We start from the raw sequence: 20992 nt of genomic DNA, 5'->3' as shown, positions 1-20992 counted from the left end.
TCAGATACTCCAGCATAGCATCCCTTAGAATGCCCTCCAGGATTTTACCCACAGTAGAGGTTAAACTTACTGGCCTATAATTACCGAGTTCAGTTTTTGCCCTTTTTTTGAATATTGGCACCACATTTGCTATACGCCAGTCCTGTGGTACAGACCCTGTTATTATGGACTCTTTAAAGATTAAAAATAATGGTCTATCAATGACTGTACTTAGTTCCTGCAGTACTCGGGGGTGTATCCCATCCGGGCCCGGAGATTTGTCAATTTTAGTTATTTTTAGACGCCGCTGTACTTCCTGCTGGGTTAAGCAGGTGACATTTAATGGGGAATTTTTATCACTAGTCATATTGGCTGCCATGGGATTTTCTTTTGTAAATACTGATGAAAAAAAGTCATTTAGCATATTGGCTTTTTCCTCATCCTCATCCACCATTTCCCCCAGACTATTTTTAAGGGGACCAACACTGTCATTTTTTAGTTTCTTACTATTTATATAGTTAAAGAATATTTTGGGATTATTTTTACTCTCTCTGGCAATGAGTCTCTCTGTCTCAATCTTTGCTGCCTTGATTTGCTTTTTACAGAATTTATTTAATTTTCTGTATTTATTTAATGCCTCCTCACTACCTACTTCCTTTAATTCTCTAAATGCTTTCTTTTTGTCCCTTATTGCGCCCCTTACAGCTCTATTTAGCCATATTGGTTTCCTCCTATTTCTAGTATGTTTATTCCCATACGGTATATACTGTGCACAGGTCCTATCCAGGATGCTAATAAATGTCTCCCATTTTCTTTGTGTATTTTTGTGTCTCAGGATATCGTCCCAGTTAATTGCACCAAGATCCTCTCTCATACGTTGGAAATTTGCCCTCCTGAAGTTTAGTGTCCTTGTCACCCCCCTACTACCCATCTTATTAAAGGTTACATGAAAACTTATTATTTTGTGATCACTATTCCCCAAGTGACCCCCAACCCTTATATTTGATATGCGGTCTGGCCTGTTGGTTAATATTAGGTCTAGCAGTGCCCCCCTCCTTGTTGGGTCCTGAACCAGCTGTGAAAGGTAATTGTCTCTCATAGTTGTCAAAAACCGATTACCTTTGCTGGAACTGCAGGTTTCTGTTCCCCAATCTATTTCAGGGTAGTTGAAGTCCCCCATAATAATGACTTCTCCTTGAGTCGCAGCTTCATCTATTTGCTTTACGAGGATATTCTCCATTGCTTCCATTAGTTTTGGAGATTTATAACAAACCCCTATCAGTAATTTATTATTTTTTCCCCCTCCCCTTATCTCCACCCACAGGGACTCTACATTTTCATTAAATTCACCTATATTATCACGCAGGATGGGTTTTAAGGAAGATTTTACATATAGACACACACCACATTTGATGTTCAGAGTTGCAGGAAACAAAAAATGTCAAGCTCAAGAATACCGAGAGGACACACATGGGTCAAGAAGAGAAAGATTGCTCAGTAAAGATGACAATGTTAATAAAGTTATTATTGTTATTGGTGTTGTTATTAATATTTGTATAGCGCCAACATATTGCACATTGATTTACATGCACCCCATAACACGGCTACAATGCCAATATGCATGCCCCTCCCGGTCTGGAGCTCGAATGATAACGTGGGGTCAATTTGGGAGGTCACTGCTTAGCCCGGTTTGGGGCTATCGACCCAAACTTTCAGTGGGGGTAGAGGGACACTCACTCTAGGGGGCCAGGGGTGTAAAAAGTTTGGGGGCACCCCACATTTGACCCCCATTTCACCCGGTTTTGACCCCCAAATGGGCGCCTTTGGGGGGGGTGCCGTTCAGCCCCCCTTGGGCCAATGAACACAAAACTTAGTGGGCATGTACCCCTATATGGCTACTACATGCCCACCAAGTTTTGTGTTCATTGGCAGAAGGGGGGCTGAACAGCACCCCCCCAAAGGCGGCCATATCAGGTCATTTAGGGGATACCCCGTTTGCACCCCCATAACTTTGCGAGTAAAATAGCTACAGACTTGCAAATGGTGCCATTGGATTCAGGGTGAAAAAACATTGCAGAATATTCCCGAGTCAATTTGCTGTGACGCGTTTTTGGGGGTCAAAACCGGGTCAAAAGACGCGAAACCCCCCATGGGCCACATTTGACCCCGTTTGGGGGGGTGCCGTTCAGCCCCCCTTGGGCCAATGAACACAAAACTTGGTGAGAATGTAGTAGACATATAGGGGTACATGCCCACCAAGTTTTGTGTTCATTGGCCCAAGGGGGGCTGAACATCACCCCCCCAAGAGCGGCCATATAAGGTCATTTAGGGGATACCCCGTTTGCACCCCCATAACTTTGCGAGTAAAATAGCTACAGACTTACAAATGGTGCCATTGGATTCAGGGTGAAAAAACATTGCAGAATATCCCCAAGTAAATTTGCTGGGACGCGTTTTTGTGGGTCAAAACCGGGTCAAAAGACGCGAAACCCCCCATGGGCAACTTTAGGGAGCTATATCTCGGCTCTTCCGGGATCTAAGAATGTGAAGGCTGGTGCCCTTTCTAGGAGTTTTTTGCCTGATTCTCCGGGAGTCCTTGAGCCTACTGGTATTCTCAAGGAGGGGGTGATTCTTTCTGCCATCTCTCCTGATTTACGGCGGGTGCTTCGGGAGTTTCAGGCTGATAAACCTGACCGCTGTCCAGTGGGGAAACTGTTTGTTCCTGATAGATGGACTAGTAAGGTAATTTCTGAGGTTCATTGTTCAGTGTTGGCTGGTCATCCTGGGATTTTGGCACCAGAGAGTTGGTTGCTAGGTCCTTTTGGTGGCCTTCCTTGTCGCGGGATGTGCGTTCTTTTGTGCAGTCCTGTGGGACTTGTGCCCGGGCCAAGCCTTGCTGTTCCTGTGCTAGTGGGTTGCTTTTGCCTTTGCCGGTCCCTGAGAGGCCCTGGATGCATATTTCCATGGATTTTATTTCTGATCTTCCTGTTTCTCAGAAGATGTCTGTCATCTGGGTGGGTGGTTTGTGACCGGTTTATTAAGATGTTGTGTCTGACAGAGGTTCCCAGTTTGTTTCTAGGTTTTGGCGGTCCTTTTGTGCTAGAATGGGCATTGATTTGTCTTTTTCTTCAGCATTTCATCCTCAGACAAATGGCCAAACGGAGCGAACCAATGAGACCTTGGAAACCTATTTGAGATGCTTTGTGTCTGCTGATCAGGATGAATGGGTGACCTTCTTGCCGTTGGCCGAGTTTGCCCTTAATAATCGGGCTAGTTCAGCTACCTTGGTTTCGCCTTTCTTTTGTAACTTTGGTTTTCATCCTCGTTTTTCTTCGGGGCAGGTTGAGCCTTCTGACTGTCCTGGTGTGGATTCTGTTGTGGACAGATTACAGCAGATTTGGACTCATGTGGTGGACAATTTAACATTGTCTCAGGAAAAGGCTCAACATTTTGCTAACCGTCGTCGGTGTGTTGGTCCCCGGCTTCGTGTTGGGGATTTGGTCTGGTTGTCTTCTCGTCATGTTCCTATGAAGGTTTCTTCCCCTAAGTTCAAGCCTCGCTTTATTGGTCCTTATAAGATTTCTGAAATTATCAATCCGGTGTCTTTTCGTTTGGCCCTTCCAGCTTCTTTTTCCATTCATAATGTTTTTCATAGATCTTTGTTGCGGATATATGTGGTGCCCATGGTTCCCTCCGTTGATCCTCCTGCTCCGGTGTTGGTTGAGGGGGAGTTGGAATATGTGGTGGAAAAGATTTTGGATTCTCGTTTTTCGAGGCGGAAGCTTCAGTATCTGGTCAAGTGGAAGGGTTATGGCCAGGAGGATAATTCTTGGGTTGTTGCCTCCGATGTCCATGCTGCCGATTTGGTTCGTGCTTTTCACTTGGCTCGTCCTGATCGGCCTGGGGGCTCTGGTGAGGGTTCGGTGACCCCTCCTCAAGGGGGGGTACTGTTGTGAATTCCATTCTTGGGCTCCCTCCTGTGGTTGTGAATGGTACTTTTGTGAGTTCCACCCTTGGGCTCCCTCTGGTGGTTTCGAGTGGAACTGCTGCTCCTTGAGTTTAGCTGTAGCAGCTGCTTTCACTGATCACCTCTCCTGGCTTTGCTATTTAACCTGGCTCTGGTCTTCAGTTCATGCCAGCTGTCAATGTCTCTGGGTTGGATTCAGATCTCTCCTTGGATTTCTCTGTTGGCCTGTCCATTTCAGCAAAAGATAAGTTTTTGCTAGTTCTTTTGTTGTCCATTTGCTGTGGACTTTATTGCTCAGCTCATGTTATGTTTCTTTTTGTCCAGCTTGTCTTTATGATATATTCAGGCTAGCTGGAAGCTCTGGGGAAGCAGATTTGCCCTCCACACCATGAGTCGGTGTGGAGATCATTTTTTGTAAACTCTGCGTGGATTTTTAGTTTTTAATACTGACCGCACAGTATCCTTTCCTATTCTGTCTATCAAGATTAGTATTGGCCTCTTTTGCTGAAATCTGTTTTCATTTCTGTGTATGTCATTTCCCTCTCCACTCACAGTCAATATTTGTGAGGGGCTATCTTTCCTTTTGGGAATTTCTCTGAGGCAAGATAGCTGTTTCCATCTTTAGGGGTAGTCAGTTATCAGGCTGTGACGAGGTGTCTAGGGAGCAACAGGAACATCCCACGGCTATTTCTAGTGTTGGTGTTAGGATTAGGAACTGCGGTCAGTAAAGATACCACCTCCTCAGAGCTTGTCCCATGTTGCTCTTTAACCACCAGATCATATCAGTGTTGCTCCTTAACCACCAGGTCATAACAGGATCCGTGGTAAAATCCGCAATGTGTTAACATGGCCTTAAACTCAAAATTTCCCCCTTCACAAGATTTGGAACCCAGAATTTAGGCTCTATAGAAATAAAGGAGCAAATGGGTGTTTGTGTTATGAATTCAAAGCGACAGTTGTTACCCAAAAGGTCCTAAGAATTTAGTGGGACAGCATCCAAAGAGTCTCTCTTAAAGGGACAACAATCATATAGTTACTAAGGTAGAGCAACCTGATAAGTTGCTCTAGAGTTAGTAATTATAGCAATGGCTGTTGTAGAAGCAACTGGGGCCTCATTTATGAGAATTGACTCATAATAAGATCGTTATGGTTACCTACAGAAACCAGAGAGCAGCTTTCAGCATTGAAGCTGCTGAGGTAAAGTGAAAGCTGAGCTGTGATTGGTTGCTATGGACAACTAGAACAGTCTGACTGTGAGGCAGTCTCACATTTACCGCTGTGTGTGTGTGTGTGTATATAGATTCACTTATTATAGCTCTGATCAGTGTGAGTCAGTGTGAGGTGATTACTAAGGGTCATAATACTACTATAAGAGCTGTTCTTTTTAAATGCCAAAAAAACGACCATCTATTGGGCAAGTCAATCCAAAAGCTAAGAAAGCAAAAACTGTCTCAAGCAGGTGAGACAAGTGAACAACGCAAATACCAGCTTGAAAGGAAATAAATGAGATAGGCTGAATCAAGGAGAGCTGAACATCTGAACAAAAGGATGAATGTCGTCAAAATGACGTATCCAGGCTGACTTGAGTTTGGAAGCGTTTCACTACGACCCAATTCAGGACTATAGGTCACATCTGAAAGTCATAAGAAGCAAAATGGACGTAATATAAGAACACAGCCAAGCGAAAAAGTTTAACTATAAATCTCCTGGTATGTGGTGGTCAATGGTAAAGTCAGTTTGCCAGCTTTAACTCTACCTCCTGAACAACTTGTTTCATACATGTCGGGAACAACACATGAGTCTGAGCATTTACTGCAAATTATTAGGAGATACAATTCATCTTTCCAGATGACATCCTTTGGTACGACAGCTGGACTTAAGGAAGAAGATTTATGCCGACTTTTAAAGTCCAGGGACAAATATATCACAAAATAGGTTTGAGGCTTCGTGTAGGAAATCAAAACCCAACATTTTTACAAATTTACCGTTTGGGAGATGAACAGATGCAAACTGATCGACAGGGCCGTATTTGCCACTAGGCACGTGAGGGCACGAGCCTAGGGCGGGGACAATGCAGGGGGCGGCACCTGAGCAAGGTTTGTTGTTTTTTTTATAAAAGCTGGGTCACCTCTCGACCGTCCCCGCCCCCCCCGGCTGCCCGCCCACCTCCCACCCACCCTCCTTGAAGACGATACTCACCTTGCTCCAGCGATGCCTTGTCTCAGCTTCTGCAGCGCTCCTGAATGAGCGTTCACGTGGTACCACTCATTAAGGTCATGAATATGCGCATATTCATGACCTTAACCCCTTCACCACCAAGGGTGGTTTGCACGTTAATGACCGGGCCAATTTTTACAATTCTGACCACTGTCCCTTTATGAGGCTATAACTCTGGAACGCTTTGACGGATCTTGGCGATTCTGACATTGTTTTCTCGTGACATATTGTACTTCATGTTAGTGGTAAAATTTATTCGATATAACTTGCGTTTATTTGTGAAAAAAATGGAAATTTGGCGAAAATTTAGAAAATTTCGCAATTTTCCAACTTTGAATTTTTATGCCCTTAAATCACAGACATATGTCACGCAAAATACTTAATAAGTAACATTTCCCACATGTCTACTTTACATCAGTACAGGTTTGGAACCAAAATTTTTTTTTGTGACGGAGTTATAAGGGTTAAAAGTTGACCAGCAATTTCTCATTTTTACAACACCATTTTTTTTTAGGGACCACATCTCATTTGAAGTCATTTTGAGGGGTCTTTATGATAGAAAATACCTAAGTGTGACACCATTCTAAAAACTGCACCCCTCAAGGTGCTCAAAACCACATTCAAGAAGTTTATTAACCCTTCAGGTGTTTCACAGGAATTTTTGGAATGTTTAAATAAAAATGAACATTTAACTTTTTTTCACACAAAATTTATTTCAGCTCCAATTTGTTTTATTTTACCAAGGGTAACAGGAGAAAATGGACCCCCAAAGTTGTTGTACAATTTGTCCTGAGTACGCTGATACCCCATATGTGGGGGTAAACCGCTGTTTGGGCGCATGGCAGAGCTCGGAAGGAAAGGAGCGCCATTTGATTTTTCAATGCAAAATTGACTGGAATTGAGATGGGACGCCATGTTGCGTTTGGAGAGCCCCTGATGTGCCTAAACACTGAAACCCCCTACAAGTGACACCATTTTGGAAAGTAGACCCCCTAAGGAACTTATCTTGATGTGTGGTGAGCACTTTGACCCACCAAGTGCTTCACAGAAGTTTATAATGCAGAGCCGTAAAAAAAAAAATCATATTTTTTCACAAAAATGATCTTTTCGCCCCCAATTTTTTATTTTCCCAAGAGTAAGAGAAGAAATTGGACCCCAAAAAATGTTGTGCAATTTGTCCTGAGTACGCTGATACCCCATATGTGGGTGTAAACCATTGTTTGGGCGCATGGCAGAGCTTGGAAGGGAAGGAGCGCCATTTGACTTTTCAATGCAAAATTGACTGGAATTGAGATGGGACGCCATGTTGCGTTTGGAGAGCCCCTGATATGCCTAAACATTGAAACTCCCTACAAGTGACACCATTTTGGAAAGTAGACCCCCTAAGGAACTTATCTAGATGTGTGGTGAGCACTTTGACCCACCAAGTGCTTCACAGAAGTTTATAATGCAGAGCCGTAAAAATAAAAAATCATATTTTTTCACAAAAATGATCTTTTCGCCCCCAATTTTTTATTTTCCCCAAGGGTAAGAGAAGAAATTGGACCCCAAAAAATGTTGTGCAATTTGTCCTGAGTACGCTGATACCCCATATGTGGGGGGGAACCACTGTTTGGGTGCATGACAGAGCTCGGAAGGGAAGGAGCGCCATTTGGAATGCAGCCTTAAATGGATTGGTCTGCAGCCGTCACGTTGCATTTGCAGAGCCCCTGATGTACCCAAACAGTACAAACCCCCCACAAGTGACCCCATATTGGAAACTAGACCTCCCAAGGAACTTATCTAGATGTGTTTTGAGAACTTTGAACCCCCAAGTGTTTCACTAAAGTTTATAGCGCAAAGCCGTGAAAATAAAAATTATTTTTTTTTTTTTCACAAAAATGATTTTTTAGCCCCCAGTTTTGTATTTTCACAAGGGTAACAGGATAAATTAGACCCCAAAAGTTGTTGTCCAATTTGTCCTGAGTACGCTGATACCCCATATGTGGGGGGGAACCACTGTTTGGGTGCATGACAGAGCTCGGAAGGGAAGGAGCGCCATTTGGAATGCAGCCTTAAATGGATTGGTCTGCAGGCGTCACGTTGCATTTGCAGAGCCCCTGATGTACCCAAACAGTACAAACCCCCCACAAGTGACCCCATATTGGAAACTAGACCTCCCAAGGTACTTATCTAGATGTGTTGTGAGAACTTTGAACCCCCAAGTGTTTCACTACAGTTTATAACACAGAGCCGTGAAAATAAAACATCTTTTTTTTCCCACAAAAATGATTTTTAGCCCCCCAAATTTTTATTTTCCTAAGGATAACAAGAGAACTTGGACCCCAGAAGTTGTTGTTCAATTTGTCCTGAGTACGCTGATAACACATATGTTGGGGTAAACCCCTTTTTGGGCGCACGGGAGAGCTCGGAAGGGAAGGAGCACTGTTTTACTTTTTCAACGCAGAATTGGCTGGAATTGAGATTGGACGCCATGTCGCGCTTGGAGAGCCCCTGATGTGCCTGGACAGTGGAAACTCCCCAATTCTACCTGAAACCCTAACCCAAACACACCCCTAACCCTAATCCCAACGGTAACCCTAACCACACCCCTAGCCCTGACACACCCATAATTCTAATCCCAACCCTAATCCAAACCGTAAATGTAATCCAAACCCTAACTTTAGCCCCAACCATAACTTTAGCCCCAACCCTAACCCTAACTTTACCTCCAACCCTAGCCCTAACCCTAACCCTACCCCTACCCCTAACCCTAAACGTGACTGAAATACGTGGCACTGAAATACGTGATACGTGGCACTGAAACACGTGGCACTGAAATACGTGATACGTGGCACTGAAATACGTGGCACTGAAATACGTGGCACTGAAATACGTGCAACTGAAATACGTGCAACTGAAATACGTGCAACTGAAATACGTGGTACTTAAATACGTGGCACTAAAATATGTGGCACTGAAATACGTGATACGTGGCACTGAAATACGTGGCACTGAAATACGTGGCACTGAAATACGTGGCACTGAAATACGTGGCACTGAAATACGTGGCACTGAAATACGTGGCACTATGACTGTCAGAAAATGTTCATTAAACGGTTAGGGGTGAGGTTAGGGGTAGAGTTAGGGTTTGGATCTCTTTATCACCTTGATGGTGGTGGGTGGCTTTTCAGTGTGTTTTCTGTTTTTTTTCGATAAAAACGCATGCGTTTTTAACGCAAACGCATGTGCTTAAAAACGCAAGAAAATACTGCAGGTTGTATTTCTGAAAATGAACGCATGCAGAAAAAAAACGCATGCGTTTGAAAACGCGACCAAACCCGTACAAAAAAACACATGCGTTTTCAATGTTAAATGTAGGGAAAAAACGCATGCGTTTTTTTGTGCAAAAAACGCTGCAGACAAAAACGCAAGTGTGAAACCAGCGACGCTTTTTATAGCAAAAAAGTTTTTGCGTCTCCACATTTTGAGACCTAGAATTTTTCCACATTTTGGTCTACAGAGTCATGTGAGGTCTTGTTTTTTGCGGGACGAGTTGACGTTTTTATTGGTAACATTTTCGGACACGTGACCATTTTTGATCACTTTTTATTCCGATTTTTGTGAGGCAGAATGACCAAAAACCTGCTATTCATGAATTTCTTTTGGGAGAGGCGTTTATACCGTTCCGCGTTTGGTAAAATTGATAAAGCAGTTTTATTCTTCGGGTCAGTACGATTACAGTGATACCTCATTTATATCATTTTTTTATGTTTTGGCGCTTTTATACGATAAAAACTATTTTATAGAAAAAATAATTATTCTGGTATCGCTTTATTCTCAGGACTATAACTTTTTTATTTTTTTGCTGATGATGCTGTGTGGCGGCTTGTTTTTTGCGGGACAAGATGACGTTTTCAGCGGTACCATGTATATTTATATCAGTCTTTTTGATCGCGTGTTATTCCACTTTTTGTTCGGCGGTATGGTAATAAAGCGTTTTTTGCCTCGTTTTTTTTTTTTTTTTCTTACGGTGTTTACTGAAGGGGTTAACTAGTGGGACATTTTTATAGGTTGGGTCGTTACGGACGCGGCGATACTAAATATGTGTACTTTTATTGTTTTGTTTTTTTTATTTAGATAAAGAAATGTATTTATGAGAATAATATATATATTTTTTTTTTAATTATTTATTTAGGAATTTTTTTTAATTTTTTTTACACATGTGGAAAATTTTTTTTTTTTACTTTTTTACTTTGTCCCAGGGGGGGACATCACAGATCATTGATCTGGCAGTGTGCACAGCACTCTGCCAGATCTGCGATCTGCTGTGCAGGGCTGCAGGCTTACCAAGCGTCTGCTCTGAGCAGACACTCGGTAAGCCACCTCCTTCCCTGCAGGACCCGGATGCCGCGGCCATCTTGGATCCGGGACCTGCAGCCAGGAAGGAGGTAGGAGACCCTCGCAGCAACGCGATCACATCGCGTTGCTCCGGGGGTCTCAGGGAAGCCCGCAGGGAGCCCCCTCCCTGCGCGATGCTTCCCTATACCGCCGGTACACTGCGATCATGTTTGATCGCGGTGTGCCGGGGGTTAATGTGCCGGGGGCGGTCCGTGACCGCTCCTGGCACATAGTGCCGGATGTCAGCTGCGATATGCAGCTGACACCCGGCCGCGATCGGCCGCGCTCTCCCCGTGAGCGCGGCCGATCGCGTATGACGTACTATCCCGTCGGCGGTCATACGGGCCCACCCCACCTCGACGGGATAGTACGTCAAATGTCGGGAAGGGGTTAATGAGCAGTATCACATGACCGCTCATGCAGAAAGAAGGTGCTGCGCCGGAAGTCGGGACAGAACCAGAGGGATGAAGGCACGACCGCGCGGTGAGGAACAGGTAAATATGAGGGACGGGGGGACAGGGGTACAGGGGAGGGGGGAAGAAGGAGGACGGTAAGCCGCACCATTCAAGATGGGAGCGGGGGGTAGGGTGGAGAGATGAGCCATTCATACGGGAGGTGAAATATGAGCCATGCATACAGGAGGGGAATATGAGCCATGCATACAGGGGGGGGGGGGGAATATGAGCCATGCATACAGGGGGGGGGGAATATGAGCCGTGCATACAGGGGGAGAATATGAGCTATGCATACAGGGGGGGGAATATGAGCCATGCATACAGGGGGGGGGAAATATGAGCCATGCATACAGGAGGGGGAATATGAGCCATGCATACAGGGGGGGGAAATATGAGCCATGCATACAGGGGGAGAATATGAGCTATGCATACAGGGGGGGAATATGAGCCATGCATACAGGAGGGGGGTCATTATACAGTATTAAGCATCATGTGGGCTCATTATTCAGTATGGAGAACTGTGTGGCCATTATACAGTATTGAGCATCATGTGTGGTGGCCGTTATACAGTATGGAGCATCATGTGTGGCCATTATACAGTATGGAGAATCATGTGTGGCCAATTGCCATTATACAGTATGGAGCATCATGTGTGGCCGTTATACAGTATGGAGCATCATGTGTGTCCATTATACAGTATTGAGCATCATGTGGGATCATTATACAGTATGGAGAACTGTGTGTGGCCATTATACAGTATGGAGCACTGTGTGGCCATTATACATTATGGAGCATCATGTGTGGCCATTATACACTATGGAGCATCATGTGTGGCCATTATACAGTATTGAGCATCATGTGTCACCATTATACAGTATGGAGAACTGTGTGTGGCCATTATACAGTATGGAGCATCATGTGTTGTGGCCGTTATACAGTATTGAGCATCATGTGTGGCCATTATACAGTATTGAGCATCATGTGGAGCCATTATACAGTATGGAGCATCAAGTGTGGCCATTATACAGTATTGAGAACTGTGTGTGGCCATTATACAGTATGGAGCATCATGTGTGGTGGCCGTTATACAGTATTGAGCATCATGTGTGGCCATTATACAGTATGGAGCATCATGTGTGGCCGTTATACAGTATGGAGCATCATGTGCAGTCATACAGTATGGAGCATCATGTGTGGCCATTATACAGTATGGAGCATCATGTGTGGCCATTATACAGTATGGAGCATCATGTGTGGCCATTATACAGTATGGAGCACTGTGTGGCCATTATACAGTATGGAGCATCATGTGTGGCCATTATACAGTATTGAGCATCATGTGTGGCCGTTATACAGTATGGAGCACTATGTGTGGCCATTATACAGTATGGAGCACTGTGTGGCCATTATACACTATGGAGCATGATGTGTGGCCATTATACAGTATTGAGCATCATGTGTGGCCATTATACAGTATGGAGCATCATGTGTGGTGGCCATTATACAGTATGGAGCATCATGTGTGGCCATTATACAGTATTGAGCATCATGTGTGGCCATTATACAGTATTGAGCATCATGTGTGGTCATTATACAGTATGGAGAACTGTGTGTGGCCATTATACAGTATGGAGCATCATGTGTGGTGGCCGTTATACAGTATTGAGCATCATGTGTGGCCATTATACAGTATGGAGCATCATGTGTGGCCGTTATACAGTATGGAGCATCATGTGCAGTCATACAGTATGGAGCATCATGTGTGGCCATTATACAGTATGGAGCGTCATGTGTGGCCATTATACAGTATGGAGCATCATGTGTGGCCATTATACAGTATGGAGCACTGTGTGGCCATATTTTTTTTTGTTTATAATTATTGTATACTAGATGGCAGCCCGATTCTAAAGAATCGGGAGTCTAGAATCCATATATACTTTATTTATTCAAATGTAAGAATAATACAATTAATAAATAATAGTAAGAAAGAACAAAAAATGGCTGCACTCACCAGCTCTTGACAATTCTTGTTATTTAAGGTACAGTTACACAGGATCCATGAACATGCTTATGAGGGGAGTGATGAAAGACATCAGACAACAACTTTGCGTGTTGTGGCAAATGCCACAACAACGGTTCTTTGCTTAAGAACAATAATGTAAATAATAAATAATATGTATCAATAACTATGTATATTGGTATGTTCTTTCTTAGCACAAATTGCAGGAAGTAGTATTCTAGGCAATTATATATTAGATGGGCATTTCCTGAAGGAAATACATGGTGCTTGAACAGCGCTACCAGCTTTACAGCAGCACTTTTCACACACGGGACTGGGGGGCGCGCTTACTTTTGCACCCGGGGCCGGGGGCGCGCTTACTTTTGCACCCGGGGGCGCACTTACTTTTGCACCCGGAGGCGCACTTACTTTTGCACCCGGGGGCGCACTTACTTTTGCACCCAGGGGCGCACTTACTTTTGCACCCGGGGGCGCACTTACTTTTGCACCCGGGGGCGCACTTACTTTTGCACCCGGGGGCGCACTTACTTTTGCACCCGGGGGCGCACTTACTTTTGGGGCCGCACTTACTTTTGGTGGGCGGAGCTCCTCGGCCTCCGATTTGGTTGGTGGGGCCCCTCGTCCTCCGATTTGGTGGGTGGGGACCCTCGGCCTCCGATTTGGTGGGCGGGGACCGGCCTCCGATTTCGTGGGCGGGGCCAGGCCCCTCGGCCTCCGCTTTGGTGGGCGGGGCCGCTCGGCCTTCGATTTGGTGGGCGGGGCTCCTCGGCCTCTGATTTGGTTGGCGAAGCCCCTCGGCCTCCGATTTGGTGGGCAGGGACCCTCGGCCTCCGATTTGGTGGGCGGGGACCCTCGGCCTCCGATTTGGTGGGCAGGGACCCTCGGCCTCCGATTTGGTGGGCGGGGACCCTCGGCCTCCGATTTGGTGGGCGGGGACCCTCGGCCTCCGATTTGGTGGGCGGGGACCCTCGGCCTCCGATTTGGTGGGCGGGGACCCTCGGCCTCCGATTTGGTGGGCGGGGCCCCTCGGCCTCCGATGTGGTGGGCGGGGACCCTTGGCCTCCGATTTGGTGGGCGGGGCCCCTCGGCCTCCGATGTGGTGGGCGGGGCCAGGCCCCTCGGCCTCCGCTTTGGTGGGCGGGGCCGCTCGGCCTTCGATTTGGTGGGCGGGGCTCCTCGGCCTCCGATTTGGTTGGTGGGGCCCCTCGGCCTCCAATTTGGTGGGCGGGGACCCTCGGCCTCCGATTTGGTGGGCGGGGACCCTCGGCCTCCGATTTGGTGGTCGGGGACCCTCGGCCTCCGCTTTGGTGGGCGGGGCCCCTCGGCCTCCGATTTGGTGGGCGGGGTCCCTCTGCCTCCGATTTGGTGTGCGGGGACTCTCGGCCTCCGCTTTGGTGGGCGGGGCCCCTCAGCCTTCGATTTGGTGGGCGGGGCCCCTCGGCCTCCAATTTGGTTGGTGTGGACCCTCGGCCTCCGATTTGGTGGGCGGGGACCCTCGGCCTCTGATTTGGTGGGTGGAATCCCTCGACCTCCGATTTGGTGGGCGGGGACCCTCGGCCTCCGATTTGGTGGGCGGGGACCCTCGGCCTCCGATTTGGTGGGCAGGGACCCTAGGCCTCCGATTTGGTGGTCGGGGACCCTCGGCCTCCGCTTTGGTGGGCGGGGCCCCTCGGCCTCCGATTTGGTGGGCGAGGTCCCTCTGCCTCCGATTTGGTGTGCGGGGACCCTCGGCCTCCGCTTTAGTGGGCGGGGCCCCTCGACCTTCGATTTGGTGGGCGGGGCTCCTCGGCCTCCGATTTGGTGGGTGGGGCCCCTCGGCCTCCAATTTGGTGGGCGGGGACCCTCGGCCTCCGATTTGGTGGGCGGGGACCCTCGGCCTCCGATTTGGTGGGCGGGGACCCTCGGCCTCCGATTTGATGGGCGGGGTCCCTCTGCCTCCGATTTGGTGTGCGGGGACCCTCGGCCTCCGCTTTGGTGGGCGGGGCCCCTTGGCCTCCGATTTGGTTGGTGTGGACCCTCGGCCTCCGATTTGGAGGGCGGGGACCCCCGGCCTCCGATTTGGTGGGCGGGGCCCCTCGGCCTCCGATTTGGTGGGCGGGGACCCTCGGCCTCCGATTTGGTGGGCGGGGACCCTCGGCCTCCGATTTGGTGGGCGGGGACCCTCGGCCTCCGATTTGGTGGGCGGGGACCCTCGACCTCCGATTTGGTGGGCGGGGACCCTCGGCCTCCGATTTGGTGGGCGGGGCCCTTCGGCCTCCGATGTGGTGGGCGGGGCCCCTCGGCCTCCGATTTGGAGGGCGGGGACCCTCGGCCTCTGATTTGGTGGGCGGGGACCCTCGGCCTCCGATTTGGTGGGCGGGGACCCTCGGCCTCCGATTTGGTAGGCGGGGCCCCTCGGCCTCCGATTTGGTGGGCGGGGACCCTCGGCCTCCGATTTGGTGGGCGGGGACCCTCGGCCTCCGATTTGGTGGGCGGGGACCCTCGGCCTCCGATTTGGTGGGCGGGGACCCTCGGCCTCCGATTTGGTGGGCGGGGACCCTCGGCCTCCGATTTGGTAGGCGGGGCCCCTCGGCCTCCGATGTGGTGGTCGGGGCCTCTCGGCCTCCGCTTTGGTGGGCGGGGCCGGGCCCCTCGGCCTCCGCTTTGGTGGGCGGGGCCGCTCGGCCTTCGATTTGGTGGGCGGGGCTCCTCGGCCTCCGATTTGGTTGGCGGGGCCCCTTGGCCTCCGATTTGGTTGGCGGGGCCCCTCGGGCTCCGATTTGGTGTGTGCTCTGCCTGGGGCCACTGTGCTCTGCCTGGGGCCCCATATGCTGCCTGGGGCCCCTGTGCTCTGCCTGGGGCCACTGTGCTCTGCCTGGGGCCCCATATGCTGCCTGGGGCCCCTGTGCTCTGCCTGGGGCCCCATATGCTGCCTGGGGCCCCTGTGCTCTGCCTGGGGCCACTGTGCTCTGCCTGGGGCCCCATATGCTGCCTGGGGCCCCTGTGCTCTGCCTGGGTGTAGGACACTGGTGACGTCACTTATCTCCGGACATTAGCTCCGGACAATAGCTCCGGACAATAGCTCCGGACAAAGCCACAGAAGTTGGCACAAATTGCAGGAAGTAGTATTCTAGGCAATTATATATTAGATAAAACAGTGCGATCAGCAGTGCTAAATGGCTGTGGTTGGGACGTGGATATGAATGTGACTAGTTGCGAAATGGGTGTGGTCAGAGGCATGGCCTAAAATTTGCCGCGGCGCACTATGCGCGCCGCAAACTTTATACCTCCTTCCCTTCTTCAAAAGTTGGGAGGTATGGTACCACATTTGCCAGATCACGGCAAGTGCCGCAAATCCCATAGGGAATGAATGAGGCCGAACGCAGTGTTGCTGTAAGTGATCCGTTACGCGGCTCATGCAGAAAAACTGCCGGATCTGCTGCAAAAGGCGATATTCACATCAGCGATTCTTGCCAAAGTCACTGCCGATAGTGTCATACTCACCAAAGGGGGAGGCAGCGCTAAAAGTGCCTAGGGCAGCAGAAACTCTAAATACGGCCCAGTAAATAAGCCTCTTCTGGTTGATGACCACAGAGCGGCGTATTTGGCAATTATGGCTCAGATTCCAGGTGGGAATAGGAGACGGTTTTCCTTGATGCCCCAGGAGGTTCCAGTAAAACATTCTCATTAATTTGCTGCTCTCAGAAATTCCCTCCATCAATAACATTGCTCCGGCCGCTGCCTCGTCTGGGGTTGTGGCCGCTCTCTTAGATGGAGGCGCACGGCTCAGTCAGCTCTAGGATTACCCCTGAATCTAGCGCTCTTGGAATCTCCCGTCTGTAATATCACTGAGATCTATGAAAGATCTGGGGGATCCAATCACTTAATGGGGGGGATTGTACACTTTGCAATGTTACCTGTTCTTAAAGGGCACCTGTCACCCCGTTTTTTCGGATATGAGATAAAAATACTGTTAAATAGGGCCTGAGCTGTGCATTACAATAGTGTATTTTGTGGACCCCGATTCCCCACCTATGCTGCCGAAATACGTTACCAAAGTAGTCGTTTTCGCCTGTCAATCAGGCTGGTCTGGTCAAAAGGGCGTGATGTCTTCCCCCAGATTTTGCGTAGTTTTCCGTTGGTGGCGTAGTGGTGTGCGCATGCCCAAGGTCCCGAATCCTCTGCCAGGGGATTGAAAAGAGCGCGCTGTTCGTTATTTCATTGGTGTTCGGTGGGCGCGGCCATCTTCCTTTGGCCGCGCGTGCGCAGAAGCGGCGCTCTGCTGGCCGCGGCTTCAGGAAAATGGCCGCCGCGATCTCCATCTGCGCACGCGCGGCATCCCGCGGCCATCTTCCTGAAGCCGCGGCCAGCAGAGCGCCGCTTCTGCGCACGCGCGGCCAAAGGAAGATGGCCGCGCCCACCGATCACCAATGAAATAGCACACATCGCGCTCTTTTCAATCCCCTGTGCAGCGGATTCGGGACCTTGGACATGCGCACACCACTACGCCACCAACGGAAAACTACGCAAGATCTGGGGGAAGACACCACGCCCTTTTGACCAGACCAGCCTGATTGACAGGCGAAAACGACTACTTTGGTAACGTATTTCGGCAGCATAGGTGGGGAATCGGGGTCCACAAAATACACTATTGTAAAAGCACAGCTCAGGCCCTATTTAACAGTATTTTTATCTCATACGGAAAAAACGGGGTGATAGGTTCCCTTTAAAGGAGCAACACCAGCAGACGAGCTTAAAATTTGTCAGCACAGCAGAGTCCTGCATACACTGAGGCCCCTGATCATGTGACCCCTGACTCCTCCCCTCCTGTGACCTCATCACAGGTCCTGTGCGCCCAGAGCGGCCATATATGTGGAGTGCGGCTCTGCGGGTGGAGGTAAGTGCTGGAGATTCCCCATTACTGAGGGGGGGACATTAACCCCTTCTGCACTGAGACTCTTTTGGGGTCTCTGTGTGGTGTGAGCAGTGATGTAACACATAGGTGTAGCTAGGGTTTTGGTTCAGGGGAGCGAAACTTCTGAGTGGGCCCCTAAGTGGAGGAGAACCTCAGCAGATGACCGCGCTGTTACTGAAGATAATCTCTATATAAAGACCAATATGGATATTCCCGCCATATGGTCAGTGGTAGATACCAGCCCTACAGAACATATAAGAGATCACCGCACAGTTACAGATAATGTCTTAGGCTACGTTCACATTTGCGGTGTGCGCCACAGCGTCGTCGCCACAACGCAAACAAAAACGCAGCGTTTTGCGCCGCATGCGCCCCCCCAAAGTCTAGACAATGTTTTGCATTTTTTTTTTGGAAAACGCATGTGTCGTACAACGCACCACGACGCAAGTACTTACGTCGTCTGCGTTGTCAATACAAGTCAATGGAAAAAAAGGCGCATCGACGACGCAAACACGACGCATGCGTTTTTTAAAAAGTCTGCGCCGCAAAAAAAATGCAACATGTTGCGTTTGCCGCGCCCTGACAGGTGCGCCCTAACGCCGCATGCGGCGTACAACGCACCAAAACGCATGACAACGCATGTACATGCGGCGCCATGCGGCCCCAATGTTAAAGATAGGGACGCACGACGCATGCGTTTTGTTGCGGTGACGACGCTGCGGCGCACACCGCAAATGTGAACGTAGCCTTACAGCTGACGTTCTTTCTGATGGAATCGTTCATTTTTCCCATCTTTTCCATCTGGCCCAGACCGACATGACAACTTCTTCCAGCTACAACTCATCTGCAGAGAAGACACGTTTCACTTCTCATATTGCAGCCCCATCACCATCTATCCCCAACCTGCACAAACTCCTCATCCTACTGATACCCCAATACTGAGCCGCTGCTGCCATATGTGTCCCTATTACTGCACCTGATACCCCAATACTGAGCCACTGCTGCCGTATGTGTCCCTATTACTGCACCTGATACCCCAATACTGAGCCGCTGCTGCCGTATGTGTCCCTATTACTGCACCTGATACCCCAATACTGAGCCACTGCTGCCGTATGTGTCCTTATTACTGCACCTGATACCCCAATACTGAGCCGCTGCTGCCGTATGTGTCCCTATTACTGCCCCTGATACCCCAATACTGAGCTGCTGCTGCCGTATGTGTCCCTATTACTGCCCCTGATACCCCAATACTGAGCCACTGCTGCTGTATGTGTCCCTATTACTGCCCCTGATACCCCAATACTGAGCCGCTGCTGCTGTATGTGTCCTTATTACTGCCCCTGATACCCCAATACTGAGCCACTGCTGCCGTATGTGACCCTATTACTGCACCTGATACCCCAATACTGAGCCACTGCTGCCGTATGTGACCCTATTACTGCACCTGATACCCCAATACTGAGCCGCTGCTGCCGTATGTGTCCCTATTACTGCCCCTGATACCCCAATACTGAGCCGCTGCTGCCGTATGTGTCCCTATTACTGCCCCTGATACCCCAATACTGAGCCGCTGCTGCCGTATGTGTCCCTATTACTGCCCCTGATACCCCAATACTGAGCCTCTGCTGCCGTATGTGTCCCTATTACTGCACCTGATACCCCAATACTGAGCCAATGCTGCCGTATGTGTCCCTATTACTGCACCTGATACCCCAATACTGAGCCAATGCTGCCGTATGTGTCCCTATTACTGCACCTAATACCCCAATACTGAGCCGCTGCTGCCGTATGTGTCCCTATTACTGCACCTAATACCCCAATACTGAGCCAATGCTGCCGTATGTGTCCCTATTACTGCACCTGATACCCCAATACTGAGCTGCTGCTGCCATATGTGACCCTATTACTGCCCCTGATACCCCAATACTGAGCCTCTGCTGCCGTATATGTCCCTATTACTGCCCCTGATACCCCAATACTGAGCCTCTGCTGCCGTATGTGTCCCTATTACTGCACCTGATACCCCAATACTGAGCCACTGCTGCCGTATGTGTCCTTATTACTGCACCTGATACCCCAATACTGAGCCGCTGCTGCCGTATGTGTCCCTATTACTGCCCCTGATACCCCAATACTGAGCCACTGCTGCCGTATGTGTCCCTATTACTGCACCTGATACCCCAATACTGAGCCTCTGCTGCCGTATGTGTCCCTATTACTGCACCTGATACCCCAATACTGAGCCTCTGCTGCCGTATGTGTCCCTATTACTGCACCTGATACCCCAATACTGAGCCACTGCTGCCGTATGTGTCCCTATTACTGCACCTGATACCCCAATACTGAGCCAATGCTGCCGTATGTGTCCCTATTACTGCACCTGATACCCCAATACTGAGCCAATGCTGCCGTATGTGTCCCTATTACTGCACCTAATACCCCAATACTGAGCCGCTGCTGCCGTATGTGTCCCTATTACTGCACCTAATACCCCAATACTGAGCCAATGCTGCCGTATGTGTCCCTATTACTGCACCTGATACCCCAATACTGAGCTGCTGCTGCCATATGTGACGCTATTACTGCCCCTGATACCCCAATACTGAGCCTCTGCTGCCGTATGTGTCCCTATTACTGCCCCTGATACCCCAATACTGAGCCACTGCTGCCGTATGTGTCCCTATTACTGCCCCTGATACCCCAATACTGAGCCACTGCTGCCGTATGTGTCCCTATTACTGCACCTGATACCCCAATACTGAGCCACTGCTGCCGTATGTGTCCCTATTACTGCACCTGATACCCCAATACTGAGCCCCTGCTGCCGTATGTGACCCTATTACTGCACCTGATACCCCAATACTGAGCCCCTGCTGCCGTATGTGACCCTATTACTGCACCTGATACCCCAATACTGAGCCGCTGCTGCCGTATGTGTCCCTATTACTGCACCTGATACCCCAATACTGAGCCGCTGCTGCCGTATGTGTCCTTATTACTGCACCTGATACCCCAATACTGAGCCAATGCTGCCGTATGTGTCCTTATTACTGCACCTGATACCCCAATACTGAGCCACT

At 49.1% G+C, this 20992-nt stretch overlaps 1 protein-coding gene across 7 annotated transcripts in view; it reads left to right on the top strand.

The window, feature by feature from the left end:
- The window catches only part of LOC143768012 (oocyte zinc finger protein XlCOF7.1-like), a 281134-nt gene that overhangs the window by 230364 nt on the left and 29778 nt on the right, over positions 1 to 20992 (top strand). Inside the window, exon 1 of one of the 7 annotated variants that reach the window (XM_077256637.1) lies at positions 17781 to 17894. The exons of 5 other annotated variants lie outside the window; for them this stretch is intronic. In XM_077256637.1, the coding sequence (XP_077112752.1) occupies positions 17868 to 17894 (27 nt within the window). In that variant the 5' untranslated portion in view covers positions 17781 to 17867. Of the gene's footprint in view, positions 1 to 17780; positions 17895 to 20992 lie in introns of those variants that run through there. One more of the 7 variants, XM_077256636.1, reaches the window with a different exon arrangement.

This window comes from Ranitomeya variabilis, chromosome 4 (genome assembly GCF_051348905.1).
Source record: "Ranitomeya variabilis isolate aRanVar5 chromosome 4, aRanVar5.hap1, whole genome shotgun sequence".
In the NCBI taxonomy this organism is placed as follows: Eukaryota; Metazoa; Chordata; class Amphibia; order Anura; family Dendrobatidae; genus Ranitomeya; species Ranitomeya variabilis.
This window is presented reverse-complemented; position numbering and strand designations above follow the sequence as displayed.